Genomic DNA, 21444 nt, shown 5'->3' with positions numbered 1-21444 from the left:
GCGGAGGAATAACATTTTATTATCGCTGTTATAATTTCATTATCATTTCATTAGGCTCATTGCGTTCTTTTAATACAGTGGTTGTTAACACAAGCTGTGTCTGTTCTTAACTTGAATATTGTTCTTTTGGGACTTCTTTGTTATCTTATCCATTTTCCATCTCCTTCATGGTCTTTTACTGCATTTTGTCTAGTGCTTTTATATCCTTGTCTTTTATCCTGTTTGTGTATATATTTTTTGTATGTGGGCGGCTGTTGTGAGATGTCTGCTCTGCTCGCCAAATAAATTTCCACCTTGGGGACAATCACGTTTTGATTGATTGATTGATTCATTCATTCATTGACGTTTTTTAGCTGTTCTAAGATGACCGTGACCAGCAGTGTCCCTAATGTCATCCGTGCGGCGGTGGCACCCATCAGACAGTGAGGGCGGAGTTAGCTGCAGATGCTTGCTGCTGGTGGATTAGCCGGAGTTGGTCATTGATCAAAAACCACACGTGTGTCACTGCTTGCTCCACCGAAAGAAGGAAGAGACATTGCAGGTAGTGTCTTTTCTGTTTTGTCTTTTCATAGATACACACTGGCGGGGGACTACCTTGTTACCAGTCTTTAAATACTGCTGGGAACAATTAATAGGCACTTTTGCGATTCCTTTCGTCTCGAGCTAACCATTAGCTTGTCTGCGAGCTCAGCCACATATAGCATCATCAGCATCATGTATGTTATATCCTTATGTTAAAACTCAGCTAACGCTAACGTTATTAGCTAAAGGTTACAACGGAAAGCTAGCGCACAGAGCTTCAGATGGTAATCAATAAGTAGTGTAAAACAATGTTAAGTTAGTATGTTAACGTTAGTTTACTGGAACCGACGGTTTAATTGATCCCACATTGTGCTTTTTTGGAGTTAGTGGGTATCTAACGCTAATGCTAACTTCGTTATCAAGCAGCACATCTGGCGCTAATCAGCAACAGCAGGCGACGGTTTTGGTGTAAAATGCGATAACTGTAGCGAGTGGTTTGTTTGACTAGAGTCGTATAGTTACAGTCACCAAATTTATTGCCAAGTCTAAGATTTCAGTCGCACGCTTGCCACTAGCACAAGTAACGTTAGCTACAGACTCCACGTTTCACGTCTCATCCTCTTTGCGCTCTGACAGTTTTTACACGTCAGAAAGTACACTTGAGTTTGAAAGTCACAAACTAGAAATGAGAGAAGCGCCTTTTTTCTCAGCCCCGATACGTGTGTGTGTGTGTGTGTGTGTGCGCGCGCGCGTGTGTATGGGGAGGCGGGTATTCGTTAGTTTTAATAGTAACTTAGTGTACTGATGTTTAACCTAATAAACACGTCCAGTAGTTTTCTTCTTGAGCATGGGGCTAAATAAACATAGCTACTGTAGCGCTATGGTTGTCTAGAGCAGTGGTTCTCAACGTGGGGTCCGGGGACCACCAGGGGTCCTTGAGGGGGTTCCAGAGGGGTTAATTTACAAGAAGTTACCACAACAGACAGACAACAGAATGTAGAAGAATGACATTTTTGATCATAGTTTAACTGTTATCTCTCTACCTACAATACAGACAGTCATGGAATTCTGGACAAAATCATATCTAACAATAGATATATTCTCAGATTTGGGCCCGAGAGACAAAATGTTGTCAAATGTGGGTCTGTGGCCCTAATGGGTACTAAATTAGGGGTCCTTGATATGAAAAAGGTTGAGAATCACTGGTCTAGAGTAGAATAATTTAATCTAGTCAGATATCCTTTGTGCCAGAAACCAGGGGCACATAATGGAAAGCGCAGCAGCCTTATTGGCAGAAACATGCGGACCAGATGCAAGTCTAATTTAATTGGCCTAGTGATGGGACAAACTGGCACTTGTCCCTTTCCAGAGCCATTATGATTACCTGATTCCAGTGATGGGCAAAGTAACTGAAAGACATGCTCATTCTCCCATACAAGGTTGGCTGTTCTACACCAAACACTTTTGTCAGACTTTTTATGTGATTATTCTTCTCTTATACACAGCATTTTGACTTGGGTGATTGGTTACACTACACCTACACTCAGGCATACCCTTTCAGTCTTCATGACCTTTGAGGAGTTCCCAAAGATCCTCTTGTGTACATGGTAACATCTTTTAATTTGAACAGTCAGTTTGTGACAGAAATATTTACAGCTTTATAGTGTTCAGGTGGAGTTGGGACTCTGACAGGTGAAGTTTCACCACCTGCTTTGCCTTTTCTCCTCACTGGGGGGGTTTCTCTGAATAGTTTTTCAATAGCAAAGCTGAATGATAAGTACAGTTCGGGGGAGACAAAGAAGAGTTCTGGTGGGATTCAGTCTCAGGCTAGCAGGGTTGTGTGTGACTCACTAGCACAAGGTACAAAGGGATCCGCCTCTTTGAGCATGGTTTTGGTGGCAAGACACTGGGGAATTTTATACAAAGAGCACTAACTTTGTAATTGCATGTGAAAGTGGAGCAATGTGGTGGAGTATTTACCAAATACTCTCTGTGGGGAAAACAGCTGTAAAATTGAGATGATGCTGAAGAAAGCAGTCAACTTGTTTGTTTTAACTTAAATTAGTCCATTCCTACTATTGTGCTTGTGCATATTAACATGAGTCTTTGAGAGTTGTGCAGCCTAGAGCTATGGCACCTCCAGTGAGAGGTAAGCTAGCATGAGGACATCTCACCTCACTGAGTGTATCTGGTAATGGTTTCCCCAAGATCCATCACCAACTTCCCATTCAAACTCCAAACCTTCCCTTCATCATTAAATACCAGTTCAGCTGTTAAAATCCTCACCATCCAGCACTTCAGTAAGTAGTTGGACAGCATACGGTGCTAAATGCCCCCAGCCCCTTTGAAGTTGGACCAAGGCGCATGACCAACTCAGCCATGGGAAATCCTCCAATTGTCGCTCCCATAGAGTTATTTGAAGACTGAAACGAAGTTCACTTTGTTTTCTCTTTGTTTCACCATGGAGAAACCTGCAGTGAGTTAGTTCTCAAGGAATACAGACCTTCCACGCCGATGTTTCTTTGTTTCAACCGTGAGGCATAGAGGGGGTTGGAGGGGGTGTGTACGTGTACAGTCCCATCTCTTGAAACTGTTTACCAGAGATGGACATTTTGCAATTGACACTTTGCTGTAAAGGGGCATTAAGTAATCTGTGACCTCTGTTTTTGTTTTTTTTCACCTTTATTTATTCAGGGGAGTTTCACTGAGAGCAATGCTCTCTTTTTCAGGAACGCCCTGATCACATTCACACCTGGAAGCTGACCAGTACAACCACAGTCTGATCTGCTGGCCACTGAGCAGCTCCACTGGAGCAGTTGGGGTTAAGGGCCTTGCTCAAGGGCACCTCAGTGGTGGTAATGAGGGAGGGGCAAGCGCTGCTTTTTTCACTTTCCCCACCCAGATTTATCCTGCCGGTCCGGGGGATTGAATCGACGACCTTCCGGTCACAAGCTCGCTTCTCTAACCTTTAGGCCACCACTGCCCCAGGGCTGCAGTGATGGAATATGAGTGCAATCTATTGCACAAATCACTCTCAGGAATCCTGTGAAATAATTTCAGTGCACTTCATATGCAACAGTAAATTTAATTCATTATTGATAACTGTAGTGAAATAATGTAAGCTGCCTGCTATTTGATAGAAGCTCTCTGTTATAGCCAGCGTGGGAAAATGGCCTGGAAATGCTACAAACATTTAGCCTATTGTATCTCTGATCTAATAAATCATCAGGGAAAGAAAACAGGTTCGTTCCTTCCTCCTATCTGTGCAAGTCCACGGGATCCTCTAGGAGTGATGACTGACTGTTGACAGTAAGAATTGTCTGGCACAGCCCTCACCCCTCCCATGCCCTTGTTATAGTAGCCAGTATTGGCTGTACAATCTGACACTATTAGAGCTAATTAGAGTAGAGATCCAACCGATACATCTAGTGAAGAGTTAAATGTATCACAATGCGTAATACTGTGAAAGTAATACTCTTTTGTCACTTGCATTTTTGCTTGAGAATGAGGTGAAATGTGTTGTGATGCCGGTCACTTGCTTGCCATCCTCCATTGTTAAGCAAATGTGGGTGGGTGGGTGTCTCAGCGATTACATGCCAAAATAATCTTAGAGCCATTTGTCTTAGTCAAGCCCCAGGTGTTTTATTTTCCCTTTAAAACACCTGGGAGTGTAGTCCAGGTTCATGGCAGTTTCACTGTTTCCATGTTTGTGATTCAAACATGGGAAGAGCATGGGGGGGGATGGGAGGAGTATGTGGGTGTATATATATATGAGTAGTATATTTTACCAAGCCTAGTGCTCTAATTGGAATGAACGTTAATTATTGGTTGCCAGATCTATCACTCAAACAAGGATAGGCGGTGTGATAAAGTTGCTAAACACCAGGAATTTACCTGGGACATGTTTCACAAAACATTATTAGTGGGTTGGCGAGCTAACCCTGTTTTGTCTCATGGTGGTGGTCACCATGGTAACTTAGGCTGTTCACCTAACCTGCTCAGCAGGCTACGTTCAGGCTATCAGAGCCAAACTTGTAAAAAGCCCACCTCCTCACCAATCATTTCTCTGGAAAAAATGGCATCATCACTCCTAGAGGATCCCGTGGACTTGCACAGATAGGAGGAAGGAACGAACCTGTTTTCTTTCCCTGATGATTTATTAGATCAGAGATACAATAGGCTAAATGTTTGTAGCATTTCCAGGCCATTTTCCCACGCTGGCTATAACAGAGAGCTTCTATCAAATAGCAGGCAGCTTACATTATTTCACTACAGTTATCAATAATGAATTAAATTTACTGTTGCATATGAAGTGCACTGAAATTATTTCACAGGATTCCTGAGAGTGATTTGTGCAATAGATTGCACTCATATTCCATCACTGCAGCCCTGGGCAACATGAGGCCGAATAGAATAGAATAGAAGATCCTCTCACAGCCTCAGTGTGACGACACAATATTGTATCAATGAAAAGTATGACCGCTGTGCTTTGATGACGCGGCAGTGATAAGCTTATTTACTCAGGCATTTATATGTGCAATTTTCCTCCAGTAGTCCTCTCTAGTCTTGGTAGCAGCAACAGTGTTACTTTCACTGTGATAATGTTTTTGTATTGCTCAATTCATTTTAATAGCTGGTCCTTCAGAAAAGAACACACATGTTAGTAATCCAATTCTTTCCCATAATTCTCACTTTTACAGTCTACAGCATGTTTACATAACCCACAATTATTTAGTCTACTTAATTGTTTGTATTGTTTTATTATTTTATTTTTATGTTCTAGTTGTGTGCTTATCTTTTCCCCTGCTTAACCCAATCATTTTCTGTTGCTGCAATGACCTAATTTCCATGTTCACACCTGTTGACATTTTGGTGATTCATAAAGAAAATGCTCCGATCACAACAACATCAATAGTGACACTGTTGTTGTAGGCAACATCAAAGAAAGTCCCCAGGCATGAATAATGTACTCTAAATTATTTACTATTAATTTGTGAATGTATAGGAAATTAATTATCATTCATAATCATTAAATGATTATTAACAATTCTTAAAATGTTTAATCCATCAATTATTATTGTAAAGTGTTTAGGCAACCACCGCCTCTAAAATAGTTAGGATTTCATTTATTATTTTAGTGTAAGACAGACATTAAGCACTTGTCACAGTGACTTGGTTTGGGCTCCATGCACCTTAATATTCTACTAACCTCTCAATAGATAATTAAGATTATCATAGCCTAATAATCTTTTCATCTATTGACCTCATGGGACACTTGAAACTTCAAAGTGACTGTGATCTTCTCACACACATCAGCAGTTAATCCAGTGCAACAGTTGACTTTTCAGTCGGGCTGGTTTGTATATTACCTACAATTTAGGCTATGTGAAACTGAAGTTGCTGTTGCAGGCTTGTCCCACACTGACTGTTGCTTGTTTTCCTTACAGATTATCCCAGTGGAGGACCACTCATCACACAACCATGACTGTTGTTTGAGACAGCATAGCCTTAGCCACTCTTCCATCTCCTTTTCCATTTTGCTTTGTCTACTCCCCTTTTTTTTTTTCATTTTGTCCAGATTTCATCTTTCAATTCTTTAACCCAATCCCTCAATTTCTGGTGCTGCCAGAAATCAATCTATCCTATTATCCGGTTCCCTGTTACCTATTCTGGGTTGAGGCTTAAGGCCATAAAACTACCAGTATGGTTGCTGCAGTCGAGTCGTCCCACGTCCCAGGCACGCCGCAGGCGTCCCAGGACAGCGGCGTGCGTCTGAAGCAGGAGATCTCCCTCCTCCACGGCGTCTGCCTCATCGTGGGCAACATGATCGGCTCCGGTATCTTCGTCTCACCCAAGGTAGGAGGGCCTGTTCTGTTTGGCTGAATACTATATGTGTCCCAATGTTTAGGCCATTTTCTAGGCCACTATCTTTTCAGGTTGGAAATGGTTCCCCATCCTCACTTACTTTTGATTGAAATACTAATAATACTGAAATGTAACTTTCAAGAATTATTACATTTTAAATAAGTAGTTGATTGTTTAATAAGTGATTCTACTTCTAAGTCTGAAGTAATTGTAGCCTAACTGATGCTTCTAGCTATCATCATAGTCTTTGGCATGTTTTTGCTTCGTGTCTGTTATATTTTCCCCTCTCCCACCTCCTTCTCTCTGCAGGGGGTTCTTTTCTACACCGGCTCGTTCGGTCTGTCCCTGGTGGTTTGGGCCATCGGAGGGGTGTTCTCTGTGTTTGGGGCGTTGTGCTACGCTGAGCTGGGAACCACCATCCGCAAGTCTGGAGCCTCCTACGCCTACATCCTGGAGTCCTTCGGAGGCTTCTTGGCTTTTATTCGGTATGTACTGTAGCTGTTTTACTTTTTTGTGTCATGCCACCATGATACATGGCATGCTGGACATTATGTTGTCATGGTGCCGTCTGTTTGTCTGTCTGACTGTGGAGACACATTCTTGTGAACACAATAACTCAAGAACAATGACAGAAACGACATACTCACACCACAAGTTCCCCCTATAGAGTAGATGATGTCATTAGACTTTGGAGCAACTTGCTGTATTAATTTGCATATTAATGAGGAAAAACTGTTTTTCTTGAAACTGCTTTAACTTCTTAATGCTTTAAGATACAGAGTTGATATTAACACCACCCTTGTGTTTTGTGAAGACAAGTATGTTGACCTAGAAATATTTGCTAATTATTGCATTAATAATTAGCTTAATTACTGACCTTGTTACCATAACTGGTTATATTTAATGTATCATGGTGATTATGGTGGGACATCAGGCAGCTCAAATGCCTTTTGTTTACTATGGCATGTGTCTTTGAGGCGCCATAAAACACCCATATTCTTGAATGGGGAACACATATAATGCAAAACTTGTTTATTGATTCCTTGCCTAGTTTAATAAAATGTTTATTTTGCGTTTTTTAAATGGACTGTATAGTTATTGTAAACACAAGCAGTAGTAATAGGCATCCTGGTGGCTTCATTGGCTTCATACCATGTAACTGCAACGTTCTGGATGTCACATGTCATTCCCCACTCTCTCCCAGTCTTTCCTGACTCCCTCTACTTTGTCCAATAAAGACAAAATTCCTTCATTTAATGTAATTTACTGCTTCTTGTAGCTCTTTGAGCAGAGGGATTAGTAGAATATTCACATTGTCTTAAGAAATCTCAGTCATGAGAAACAAAAGAAGGGTGCCTCCCCATAACTGTTAATGTATGGTGTGTGGAGAGAGGAGAAATTAGGTGCATACATGTCAGTGATTACTGATCCATTCCATTGTAGACTGTGGACATCGTTGATGATTGTGGAGCCGGCCTGTCAGGCGGTGATAGCTCTGACCTTCTCCAGCTACCTGGTCCAGCCCTTCTACCCCACCTGCACTGCCCCCTATGACGCCGTCCGCCTCATCGCTGCCGCCATCATATGTAAGCTTCTCCCTCTATTGAACACACTACTGTGCTCTGCTTTACCTGATGTCTGTGTTTTTACATTAGTGGTGAAAAGGACAAGGGTGGACAAATGGGTGGGGTTGCAATTGACCAGCTAATTGTAATAGAACTAAGTTTTTAATGCAATTTTCTTTTTTTCTTTTTCAAATCACAACCAAAGGTTGCCCTTTTTGATCAGCTCCACCAAAGTCTCAGCAGCGAGTCACTGTAGAATTCAGAACAAGCTCCTTTTGCTCTTTCTACTAGCATTAGCTGTAATTTCCACCACTATCCATTTTCCATAATTGCATGTGTTTGAAAGGCCTTTGTATTATTTCTGGCTTTGTATCTCATATCCTGAATCATATCCATTATTGCCAAGGGGTTTATGTGAGCTGGGGCATAATCAAATCCCTTACCAAATTTCAAGTCACCTCTGTACAAAAAGAGGAAAGTTATGTAATTTTACTCAGACTCGTTCATCTTTAGATGAACTTGCTGCTCGGGGACTAAAGTTGCCATGTAATTGGTGTCATTGGTGAAAAGCAACACATACAGCAGCAGCAGATTGCAACATTTTCAGTTTGGTAATGTGTACCTAAATGTAAATGTAACCTTTGACAGGATGGGATGAGACTGGTTTTAGCCTTGCTGCGGTCTCATTGAAATGTGTTGCAGATGGGTTTCAGATGAAACTGCATGTAATATATGCAAAGATTATGTTCCTTTGAGACAAAAATGTCTTGTACAGCCTCTTGTTGACTTATGAGAAGGATACTGTATTCTTGTAACAGTATACCTAATGCTGGCTGGCTGGTGTCATGAAAGCCACAGGTTTAAATAAAATGGTTCAGCATTAATTCAGAGTTATTCTAGTGTTACATTGTCACTGTGGTATGGGCTGCTGAATTGCTTTTTGTCTTGCAATCTGCGCTTTTGTCGCTGTGTTTACGGTGACAGCTTTATGGAAGAGGAGGTTTTCTCCAAGCAGTTGTGAATTTGCGTTCACCCTCCTGTGAAACACCTGTTAAATCAATGTTTACACTTGTCTGACTGTTGAACATTTGAGGAAGGAGGTAGGAGGGCTGAGAGGTTAGCTGCAAGGGAAAGGCAATGTTGACAAGCCATATATATATATGTATATATGTGGAGAGTCATGGAATGGAGAGCATGGTTTTTATTGCTTGAGTCAAACGGTCTGTGTATTTATCGCAAGCGGAAGCAGTGGTAATGGTACTGGTGATTTTATGCATGCTGCATTTTGTTAGATAGCATTACTGACCTTGCTCATAACAATTAGCAAAACCCATGTAGTACAGTGCATTTATAAGTAGACATAGGCCTACTTGTTTTGTGCCTTGAATGTATGACTTTGACTGTCCCTTTACTCTTTACTTGCCTATTAAGTCTACTTTGCTTAGTAAATAGATAGATAGATAGATAGATAGATAGATAGATAGATAGATACTTTATTCATCCCCTTGGGGAAATTCAGGTGTCCAGTAGCTCACACAATCTGTATTAACATATAACTATAGATTAGAGACAATACACAATAAAAGAAGGTAATGCAGCATGCACAGGGTTAAAAACCCAAATTACTTAAAAGCAAAGAGTCATATAAATAAATAAATGAATAAAAGGTGCCAATAAAAAGTACCACATAGTAAACTACAAACCTTAAACTCTATCAGTGTAAACACCACAAGGTATAGCTATTTAAGTAAACTGAGGCTTGGTGGGTTTGTCGAGAGAAGATCCAGAGCTTGTTGGTGCAAACCGATCAGAGGAGAGGGAATTACTATATGACTGAACAGGGCTTCAAATTCAATAACATTGCCAACAGGCCAAGGGCGCCCTGCTTGCTTGCTCGTCAGATCCGAGCTATGTTGTCATGCAGGTGGAAATACTTTTGGTAATGACCAAGGGCTCAGAGCCAACCAGAATGAATCAGTGAGTTTGCTTGTTTGCTCCCCTCACATGCAGACTTTCAATGTGCCACAGTGCAAAACTGACTTTCAGTTAAGTTTACAAGTGCGTACCTGTGCCATCACACACTCTCACTCAAACCTCTACCATCCATTCTGCCTCTGCCGTTCCAGACCACTCGCTGTTAGTTCCCAATCAGAAGATCTTTGCCCAGGAATAGTTACTCTCACATTTCCAGTAAATGTCACATCTCTCAACAATTTCAAATGCAGACTAAAATGTGGAAGCTTTCTGAGGAACCAGAGTGCTGAAAGTTTTCTGTCTCTAACCTCTCTCTGACACGCACACACCTTTCCATACAGTTAAAAAAATAAATAAATAAAATTCAGTTTTGTTCCTGTTTTTTATATTTGTTTGTCATCTTCACTCTCATCTTCACGATCTGTATTTTTTTTTTTCTGTTTTAATTAGTTAATTATGTAAAATTATGTAAAACAAATGCACTAATAAAACGAGTCCTGCTGCAACAATTCCAGCCACTGGTCTGAAGCCTTGCTTGTGTCTTGCCTCTGTCAGTCTGTGTTGTGCTTACAGGTTTGTTTATCTGAAGCCCCTCAGCAGACAGTTGGCCTTAGCTTACCGCCTATTTAACAGATGGACCAGCTCACCCAGTCTAGTTGGAATAGCAAAGTATTTCAAGTGAAATGTCTATATTTAGTGCTGTAATTTAATACCTGCTTATCCACTCCTCCCCGCTTGTCTCCATCATTCCCTCTCTCTTTCATATTGGTTCACCACTTTCTTTTCTCCCCTCTCCATCAGGTCTGTTGACCTGTGTAAACTGTATGAAAGTGAAATGGGGCGCCATTCTCCAGGTCGCCTCCACCGTAGCCAAGGTCCTGGCTCTCATCGTCATCATCGTCGCCGGCCTGGTTAAGCTGGGACAAGGTAGGAGCACCTCATCTTCCACCCTTCTTTAAGCCATTTCAGAAATTTGAATTAGAATTTTTTTTTTTTTTTTTTTTTTTTGTCCCCACATGATGAAATCTCTTTCTGTTTGTTCGGGGCCCACTCAGTGGCAAGTATTTTTTAGCTCGCTCAAGACAAACATTTAGTCTTACTAGTCCAGGTCCGGAGCTTTTCGAAAGTGTAAAATAAACTATTTGAGGTATCTTCAATACATGCGAGAAGCTGGTTACTTCTGTTCTGTTGTGTGGGAGATTGTTCCACTTTAAGAGTGTGGGTTGTTTTGTGGGTCTGTGCATGTGTGGGTGTGCAGGTTGTTTCACCAGCCAACCAACCAGCGACCTAGATTTTGCTCAAGTCGCACTAAACTTACCCTCCATAAAATCAAACTAGCCTATTACACACACATTCACACCTTCACCTCACTTCACCTCACAGCGGCTCCTGCTGCCCATCCTCTGTTCCTTCACAACAGCCACAGTTGGGTGAGGAGCAGACTGTGTTGCATCCTCTGATCTGATCAAAAAAACACTGTACTGTATATCCGCAGTTTAGTCTGAGTTAGTTTATTCCCTTGCTGTGCAGTTAAATAAAAAGATGACTGCTGTCCTTCAAATTGATTTGGATGCTGGGGATTTGTTTGTTTAACGCTGCAAGTAGGACTACAAAGCCCAGTTGTGCTCTAGAAACCCTGTGGTGGATAACCGACTGACAGACGGACTGATTGACTGACTGACTGACTGACTTATTAATAAAATGGGAAGCTAATAAAATAAAACAAATTAAATATAACTACAGTAGCCTAAAGTCTGTGAGTAAACTGAACATCTGTTATTTTGGAAGGATTACTACATGTGGAATTATTTTTGAACTAGGCTAATTTTCTAAATAAAAAAAACTTGATTCTACATTGTAGAATTTGTCTGCTTGGGTTCTCATACCAACTCTGGTCTCTTATCCACCCTTGTTCTCTTCTGTAACTCTTCTGCTTTCTTCTTTCTGAAAAGTTGTAAATGGTTCCTTTTTTTTAAAATGTATATATAAATATGTGTGTGTGTGTGTGTGTGTGTGTGTGTGTGTGTGTAGGTCACAACCAGAACTTTGAGAACTCATTCAAAGACTCCAAGTTGAACCCCGGCGACATGGCCCTGGCCCTCTACTCTGCCCTCTATTCCTACTCCGGCTGGGACACGCTCAACTTCATCACTGAGGAGATCAAGAACCCAGAGAGGTACAAAGCCTGACACTTCAGAAAGTTTTCACAATAGGCTTGATGTCATGCTTGACTTAATTACACAAGGCATCTTTGAGGAATAACTTGATATTTAAGGAATAACTTGATATTTAGGATTTCATTCTGTTTTTTACCAGTGCCATTTGGTTGGTATTCTAAAGTAAGGAAAAGCACTATTGGAATTTGATCAATTGATGAACACAGGGAAAAGATTAGATGGTGTGTTTAAAAGGAAAATCCACCCTAAAACACTTTAATACTGTTTAAAATGGCTATTGGTGATGTATCTTGCCTTTGTGGGTTCATTTTGTTGTTTGGTCATGTATTTTTCTTATTTACGCAAATAACAGACAGGAGAAACAATGTAAAATGTAACAGTAAATGCAGGTTCTGGTGTCAGTCCTTCAGAATCAGCAGCCCCAGCTGAAATGTAACCTTTGACAGGATGGGATGAAACCGGTTTTAGCCTCACTGAGGTCTCATTGAAATGTGTTGCAGACGGGTTTCAGATGAAACTGCATGTAATATATGCAAAGATTATGTTCCTTTGAGACAAAAATGTCTTGTACAGGCTCTTGTTGACTTATGAGAAGGATACTGTATTCTTGTTGTTTGGTGATGTATTTTTCTTTTTTACGCAAATAACAGACAGGACAAACAATGTAAAACGTCAACAGTAAATGCAGGTTTTGGTGTCAGTCCTTCAGAATCAAATAGTAATGGCTTTTTTAGACTCACAATTTTGACACCAACAATCACACAGCGAGAAATCCATCATGGAAGAGGAAGACATACCTAATTCTCCACCCACAGTAGCCTCAATAGGCCTCTTGTTTTTACTGTTGCTGTCACCATCACTATCGTTTTCACTCTCTACCTGCATGTAAAACCCAGCTGAGCACAACAAGTCCAGGCCCGTTCTCTGGGGCTTGTTGAAAGTCAATCTGTTAAATGTATGAAATCACTAACTGAAGTAGACGAGGCAGGTTGAGAGAAAGTGCATATGAGAAAAAGGTAAATTTGTCAGTGATTGTGTAAGAGCATCTGAAGGTGGAATTTTCCTTTTTTAAGCATTTTCATTTTGGTGGTCAGAAAATAAAAACTGATAAACAAGGAGAACCTGTGATATTTGTTTTCTCCACAGCCTTACTATTCTTCCAACAGGAGACGTGCAGGATGGTTGATAATGTGAGACTTGGATCACTGAAAACCACTTTATTTCACTTTCCATTGTAGGAATCTGCCGTTGTCCATCGCCATTTCCATGCCCATCGTCACAGTGATCTACATCCTGACCAACGTAGCTTACTACGTCGTCATGGATGCAGACACCGTGATCAGCAGTGAAGCCGTCGCCGTGGTGAGTGTGGGCTTCAGCAGCACGCTTTTCCAAACTAAAAGCACTTCTCACACATACACACTAGGGATGTGACGATATATCGAAATTCAGTATATCGCAGTTCAAAAATATGACAATTCATATTGTGGGTTCAGAAAAATGAATCACGATATTAGCTCCATTTTATTCTGCTGCAGTAATCACAAATGAGACGGCTTGCCCATCACAATCTCACAAGCTCTCCATCCAAATTCTGTTATATGCACTTTGTAATGACATTTTTAAATTGTTGTTTACATTCTAGCAAGCCAATGCCATTGCTAGAAATATTTGTGTTTCAGAAATAAACATAATTCTGCACGGTCAGACTTTGTTGTCATTGAACTTTTATTTATTACATCGTATTGTGGTTGTAGCGAATCGCGAAGCCCATATCATATCGTGAGAAAAGCATATCGTCCCATCCCTAATACACTCACTTGTACGCTAGGGAAAGCAGGAGCCGACCCAAACACACATACTAATGTCCAGCCATAAACCTTATTAGTACATCACAAGACCAATCCAAATTGACAGCATCTGCTCAGCCTCATAGAGCGGCGTCTTTTGATCTCCCCTTCCTGTGTTCTGCTGTCATCTCTCCAGTCTGGCTGGCGGCCTCTGGCACCAGTGTCTACGGTGTAGCACTCCCTTGTGGTTCCCTGTGACGGTAGGAGTCAGGATGATGACAGGAACCTCGGTTAGCTAAAGAGGTTAGCGTCCTGCCCAGGAACACTGGGAAGTTGGTGATGTAATTAGGGCATGCTAGGAGGGAGGGTTGTGCTCAGGCTTGTTGACAATGGTATTTGATAGGCCGTCGTTTATTAGAAGAGGATTCAGCCTGGCGGTTTACTGAAGCTCCAACTGTCAACAGCTGGCTCTTCCTTCAAATTAGGACAAGACGCAGCAATTATTGGTGTTTATTTCCAAGACTGAGATATTTCAAGAATGTCATTTGGCATCAGTGTGACATCTTGTTATACTGCATTCTAAGTAACAAAATCCACTTTCTACTAGAGCTGAACAATTAATCGGAAAAAAAATCACTATGTACATCTGCAATTTCCAAATCGCAGAGGCTGTGATTAAGGCAGAGCATTGCTAAAGGGAGAGGAGTGTCCAAACTGGATTTCTAAACAAGATAATTTAGAGCTCCAGGTAATGTCTGGTCCATGAATCAAAACCTTTCATCATACTCAAACTCAGTAAATCCTGCACACTGACATCTATTTTTATTTTTAACAAAATCACTTTTCTTCAAACAATTTTAAAGTTCTAAAAAATGTATGACAAGAAAAACTTATGATCACATGAATCACAGTTTAAATCGCAATTGCAGTATTTTGTCAAATAATCACAATTAGATTTTTTGTTAATATCTTTCATATAATTTCTACTTCATGGTTTCCCTTACGTTTTATTCAGCCAGGGGCCCGGAGCCCCTGATATGGTGCAGCAGCACAACATGTTCCCAATCCTCTTTGCTGCAAAGCTATACCTGCTGACATTCAATGCTGAAAATAAGGGAGATTTTCCATAACAAGAAGCACACTCTGTTGCATACACACACTTACACGCTCTCTCTCTCACACACACACACACACACACACACACACACACACACACCACTATGATTTATAGTAGCCCACTGTGCTGCCTATAGCACGATTATGTCCTTTTTGTGGGTGGACTGACCTTATTTATGCATTTTGTTATTCCATATCATGCCTTCAGCTAGAACAGGCAATGCCATCAGTGAAGCATAGCTCGTAGGCTATAACTATAAACATGAATTATTCTCAAATAGTGAGATTAATGAGAGAAGTTAAATCACAGGTGCACAGCAGGAGAAAGAGTTGAAAAAGGAAGGAGAGTGTTGGCAGGTGCAGTAGCCAAAACAGTCACTTTGTAGTTGGGACAACATAGGGGGAGGATGTGGAGGACCGCTGATCTCGTCCAAAAATGAATATGAGTGGTGAGCCTCTCTTCTCCTGAATGTTTCCTCAGACGTTTGCAGATGAGGTGCTGGGCTGGGCTCGCTGGCTGATCCCGCTGTCTGTGGCCATCTCCTGCTACGGAGGCCTCAACTCCTCCATCATCGCTGCCTCCAGGTCAGTAAACACACACAAACCTGAAGCTAGGCTATGATCCATTTCAGTTTTCTCTGTTGCAGATCCACCAGGCTGTTCTACAAAACCCCATTTATACCCATAAAGTTTTGAATGAATGACTTTTCTCACCATCCCGCCGTTGTTTTTCTCCCCTAGGTTGTTCTTTGTTGGTTCCAGAGAAGGCCACCTACCCAATGTCCTGTGTATGATCCACATTCAGCGCTACACCCCCATCCCTGCCCTGCTTTTCAATGTTAGTATCACATATTGCAGTGGGTGTTGGATTCCGCCCTGTGTGTTTGTTCATTTTGGTCGCCCCTCGACGCCTGTGTTCCTCAAACGTGTTTGTTGCCAATCTTAACTGTGTGTGTCTGCTCTTTCCTTCCCAGGGCACCATGTCTCTGATCTACCTGTGCGTGCGTGACGTTTTCCAGCTCATCAACTACTTCAGTTTCAACTACTGGTTGTTCATCGGCCTGTCCATCGCCAGCCAGATCTACCTGCGCATCAAGGCTCCTGACCTGCACCGACCTGTCAAGGTAGCAAAATAATCTAGCATGAGTGTTGACATGCACCTTTAAGCATTTAGGACTTTAGATTACATTTAGTAATCCATCAGTCGCACCATCCATACAGGCCTGACCCCTCCAGCAATGCCATTAGTAAGGAGAAATAACCATCACGTTATGTCAGTCTTAGGTCGAGTAAGACATAATGTTTTACTGCGTAATAAGGTAAGTAATTTAAGGGCAAGCTGACCCACAATTGAACTGTCAGAGCGATGTGGTAATATAACAAGGCTGGAGAGAAACTGATAAGATATGAAGAGTCTGGTGGGGTTTATGGGTTACACACAACTGAAAATTTGTTTGTTTTCTCAATCACACCTCATTACTTTCTGAATATTCATGTCCCATGTCTGTTTTTTTTAAAATAAACTATACTATACTTTTTCTTGTTTTCTTTCTCTGTCATCTTCCCTGCCCTCACACTTCTTCCACCTTTTCTCTTCCCTTTCTTCATATTTTCATCATCTCCCTCTGCCTTTCCTTCCCCCCCCCCCCCCCAACCCCCCCAGTTATCGTTATTCTTCCCAGTGGTCTACTGCCTGTGCAGCCTGTTCCTAGTGGTGGTGCCCCTCTACAGCGACACCGTCAACTCTCTGGTGGGTATCGGCGTGGCGCTGTCCGGGGCGCCCGTCTACTACATATGCATCCACCTGCCGCCCAGCTCCAGACCAGCCTGCCTCGCCAAGATGCTCGGTAAGAGGCCTGAACTGACGCTGCCTAGACAAGTTGCCACAAGCACATGTAAAAAATCTATTTCTTTGTGCTGTTAAGAGCTAAAGAGATATTGAGATTAGTGCTTCAAAGTTCAAATACAGTGCACATGTGTAGGGTTCTATAGTGTACTTGGGGAATAACCCCTCCTAATACTATTAACCTAATGCTAAAGTTTTCTAACCAGTAATGCCTTGGGCTGATTTGTCTGGAATTATATCTGTTCAAAATATCAGTTTACAGTATTTTCTCCTGTTTCCAAGAAGTTGCCTTGAGCTCAGCCGTTCATTTTTCTTGTTTCTGTTTTCCTGTCATTGCAGATCTGATCTCTCTGAACACGCAGAAATTGTGCATGTGCTGTGTGGCCTCGCCTGATATTGACCTGGACAACGTAGACCCCGGAAAGATTGAATGATGGAGGAACAAAGCGCTTGGGGTGAAGTACTGTATGGATGTTGGCATGGGAGGAAAAGTGGAGAGATGGAGGAGGTTGGGAGATACAGACTTTGGACTAGTAAGGATTAATAGCAGGAAGAAAGGAGGAGAGAAGAGCGAAACACACCCATCTCCACAGCACTCTCCTTCACCTCTTTCATACATCAGCTTTATGGAGCAGGATTTTACTCAAACAGAAGGAATTTATAAATTTGTATATAATAGACCTCCAACATGTTGCACTGTACAAATAAACTCGGTACTGAGACTGTCCACATCCACGTGCTGTGGGACTCTCACCTGTACACATTCACATGTTTGTACACAATGCAGTGCTGGTTGTGCAGCTCCCTCTACACATGCCCTTGTGCTGCATCTCTCACACACACACACACACACACACACACAGAACAAATGCCATAGGACAACTCTGCAAGACATGGAAAATAACCTGGCCTAGAAAGAGTTGAGTCAGCAAAGATGCCGGAGCACAGCTTGTCTTTCTGGCCCCCAGCAGTTCAAAATCATGCACACAGCACCTTATACACAAAATGGAGCTGGTTAAAACAAATTTATAGGTGATGTTAAATTGATCCAGTTTTCACTTGCCTTATATGCCAGATATGAGTTGCATCATGACATTGTTAGTAGTCCTAGCTCCGGTGAATGTGTAGTGCAAACAAAAAGGGCTGGATTGTTTCAAACAAAATGCTGAAAGGCACAATCCTCATCTTCACAGTGCCTATGTATAATGGGTTTGAGGGATTTGCATTTGAATTAAACAAGTAATTTGCCAATGGATAAATATACTGATAATTGTGTCATAGTTATGAGCTTTGTAAGTAATAGAGTTAGAATCAGCTGTGTGGGCATGGCAGCCAGACAGTGAGTCCAAACAATGTTCAAAACAATGTTCTGTTGTCAGGGACTCGTTATCAAACCTCTACACAGCTACAGGTTTGAACAAAGCTCATCTTTCATTTTGAATCACCTTCCCTTTTCTGTTCTGTTATGATCCTGCCTTTGGTTGCAGAAAGCTTTATTCCTATCTCGTGCTGGTACCGTCCTCAACAGACAGCTGATCTCTTGTCAGTTGTAGTTACATTTTGGATGCCAGTTCGGATTGTGTGTTTTAGTTACAGTTGCCTCACCGACTGGCACCATAGTGAAGTTTGAGTTGTAACAAAAACAGGTCAACTTATGATCAGGAATGTAATGGTGCACCTAAAAATGTCAGGATCCCAATCCATAGGATGTGTGCTTGATACACAAAGTCTAACTAGTCTGAAACACAGAAAGCAGAAGCAGAGGATAATTTCTAAAGCTCTAAAAAGGACCAAAAAAACAGGTGTGGGGGGTTTTTCTAATGAACATCTTGTTTAACAAGTAGGGGGAAGAGATTACTTTCAAAGGTGCTGTTGTTTCATTCAGTTTGTTTGTATGAAATGTTAATCTTGAGCTTGTTGATGGACTTTGGGTTCCGCCTTGTGTCATGTGGCTTTCTGTATGGTTTTATTTTAGGGTAATCCTACTATGAACATTATCCTTAATGTTAAGTCCTTTACCATGTGTGTCCACCTTCCATTCCACCTAAGGAATGCCTGATCCTTCTACAGTGCAATTTCCACTCTGTCAACCAAACCTTTGATTGCAGCTTCTGGGCCATATTTGATTTCTATGCACCTCCTAGTGGTAGCTTTGTAATATTCACTTTGTCAAAAAACATAATTGCCATTCAGGGACAAGCTATAAAAACTCAAGTGACATTCAAGATGCCATCCAAAGCTTGTGATGCATTGTGTATTGTACTTTTGTTTATGCTGTTATTGTCTTTTTTCCATTTGCGATGTTATCTTACTCTTTCATAGCCATTTACAAACACATCCACACTAGTCAGAGCCATTATCTGTATTGTAGAAGTATAGTTAAACAGTGATATGAACGTCCAAAAGCTTTTAAATGTTTGAATTAATGTATGCTTCTCTGATTGTTAATGGGTTATATAGCAAATGTGCCTGATGTACATGTGGGATCGTATTTGTTTTTTTTTTGGTTTTTTTCTCCAACTGCGGTCTAAATGGACGCGAAGCTCAGAGGATCAACCTCACTGCTTTGTACATGTATTTATTATGTATATTTTTTTCTACCAGAGATTTAAAAAAAACACATTATCACCAACTTTTATTCACAATGCATAGCTCAAGGTCTTAATCCAGCTGATAGTTTGACCATCTTTCTAGTCACAGAATGTCGTGTAGCTGTGTCGTGTTTTTACAGTCATAGTGTACTGGCTTCATAATGGGAAAATCTTAGCTGTTGTTTAACTACAACTGCAGATCAATTGAAACGTTTACTGTCCATCCAGCCTAAATATATGGAGTCATAGGTCTCTCTTTGAGATGACGGATCAAAAACAAATCAAATTTAAATGGTGTATGAACTATGTATGTACTGTGGTTCTTACTGTATATGTGCCTTCTGTAAATGTGGTCCGCCCAAGACCCGACCTATTTTTGATATTGTGGTGCAGCTTTTGTGTACAGTACAGTAGATGAGCACAATCATATTGTACCACATGTTGCTGGAATATGCCTAATGTTTTTCAATGGCTCATCAGAACGCTAAGATTTGTTTTCCATTTGAAGTGGCTTTACTGTCCAGATGTCGTAGTTGGGGTCAGTTGACTGTCAGCTGTATGTATTCAAGCCATAGATCGATATCCATATTTAGCATTGTGATGATTTTGGCGCTAACATGCCCACAACACCAGCAAAGGAAGCAGATGTTCTTCATATGTCTGTTGCTTTCTCTGGGATCAAAATGTCCTCAATAGACTCTAGTCTTGTCAGTGTATTGTTGCCAAGGAAAACCTCTTCAAAAAGGAACATCCTCATTCCATTTCCTTATAGCATTGTTATTGTTATGTTTTGTCATTCCTAAAAAACAGAACATCAGTGGTATACAGTATATCTGGTGTGGTTCATTGTACCAAACGTATGTTTTCTGGTTGGGTTGTCGTCTCTCTGGGGTGTTTTGAAAAGTCATGTTATGTATTTGTTGAATTGGAGTCTAGCAATCATGTGTGGCTTGCATTGTTCACTGTTTTTATTTATTATATTTTGGACATGGACAAACCAAATGGCAATAGATATTTTCAGTGCAAGGAGATTTCTGTTTGCCCAGACCAATGGAAGAGTGTGCTGAGTGTGTTTTATTTGAATAAAGGCAGGTATGTGCAATGTCAACATCCAAATGACTTTGACTGGTCTTATGCTCTGTCCTCTACCTAAAATGGGAACACAAGTGTCTTGAATTTCTGGTTGCAGTGGCCGGCTAGGTGCCACTAGAGGTCATGCTCTCATAATGAAATCTTCTCAATCTCCCATCAGGCTCTTACAGTTTGATTTATCATTGATCATGGAGTTTTGCATGTTCTATAAAGTTCATTTATCTGCAGTTTCTGTTTTTTGTTGCACTGGAGCTGTAGGCCAGAAGCATTTGTTGGCTACTCTAATGCATTATGATAACAGACTGATATTAGACTTATTCCCCTGCCTCTGATGTTCCATAAGGCTGGCTACTATATTGATGTTACATAAGACTGCACACCTCTCCACATGCTCATGCACTTTTTGTACCACTGAATTAAATTAAACAGACGTGTGCAAAAAATAAAGTCGACAGTATATGGAGCTCTTGCAGCAGCTTGAATGCTGAAAACGGCTAAGATGGAGTGTTAAGCTGGATTCTCCTTTGACTCAGATGTAGGGAGGCAATGCCAAGAGCAAGAATCAGAAAAAAGTCAACTTAGTACATTCCCATGACATTCCCATATCAACAAGGGCCTTAGTGGTCCAGTCAGCCTCGACGATGATGAATGCAGTACTCCCCACATTTCCTTTCTTCCTTGACCCCTATGAGGCTCAGATAACTGCATGCAGGTACATGATTGTCTATGATTCATGTGTTTCATGGTTTCACATCCATATCTACCTCATGGAAGTCATAGCTATCATGAATCGAACATTCATGGTGGTAGTGAATCAGAGATTTGGCAGCGCTCTTAGAGGGCAATGTGCTCCAAGAGTAGATAGGCTATAAAACTCTTTTAGTGGAGCCTATTGCAACTTTTAAT

At 41.2% G+C, this 21444-nt stretch overlaps 1 protein-coding gene across 1 annotated transcript; it reads left to right on the top strand.

Moving 5' to 3' along the window:
* Positions 1-465: 465 nt before the first annotated feature.
* On the top strand, positions 466-20554 carry LOC139913536 (Y+L amino acid transporter 2). Its single transcript, XM_071901575.2, has 12 exons — positions 466-541; positions 5970-6378; positions 6697-6872; positions 7831-7973; positions 10728-10853; positions 11958-12102; positions 13342-13465; positions 15491-15594; positions 15751-15847; positions 15984-16133; positions 16673-16856; positions 17195-20554. Exons 2-12 carry the CDS (start codon positions 6226-6228, stop codon positions 17287-17289), a joined length of 1497 nt encoding a protein of 498 aa, XP_071757676.1. The 5' UTR covers positions 466-541; positions 5970-6225; the 3' UTR covers positions 17290-20554.
* Positions 20555-21444: the final 890 nt, after the last annotated feature.

The sequence above is a fragment of the Centroberyx gerrardi genome, chromosome 19, assembly GCF_048128805.1.
Source record: "Centroberyx gerrardi isolate f3 chromosome 19, fCenGer3.hap1.cur.20231027, whole genome shotgun sequence".
Lineage (NCBI taxonomy): Eukaryota > Metazoa > Chordata > Actinopteri > Beryciformes > Berycidae > Centroberyx > Centroberyx gerrardi.
This window is presented reverse-complemented; position numbering and strand designations above follow the sequence as displayed.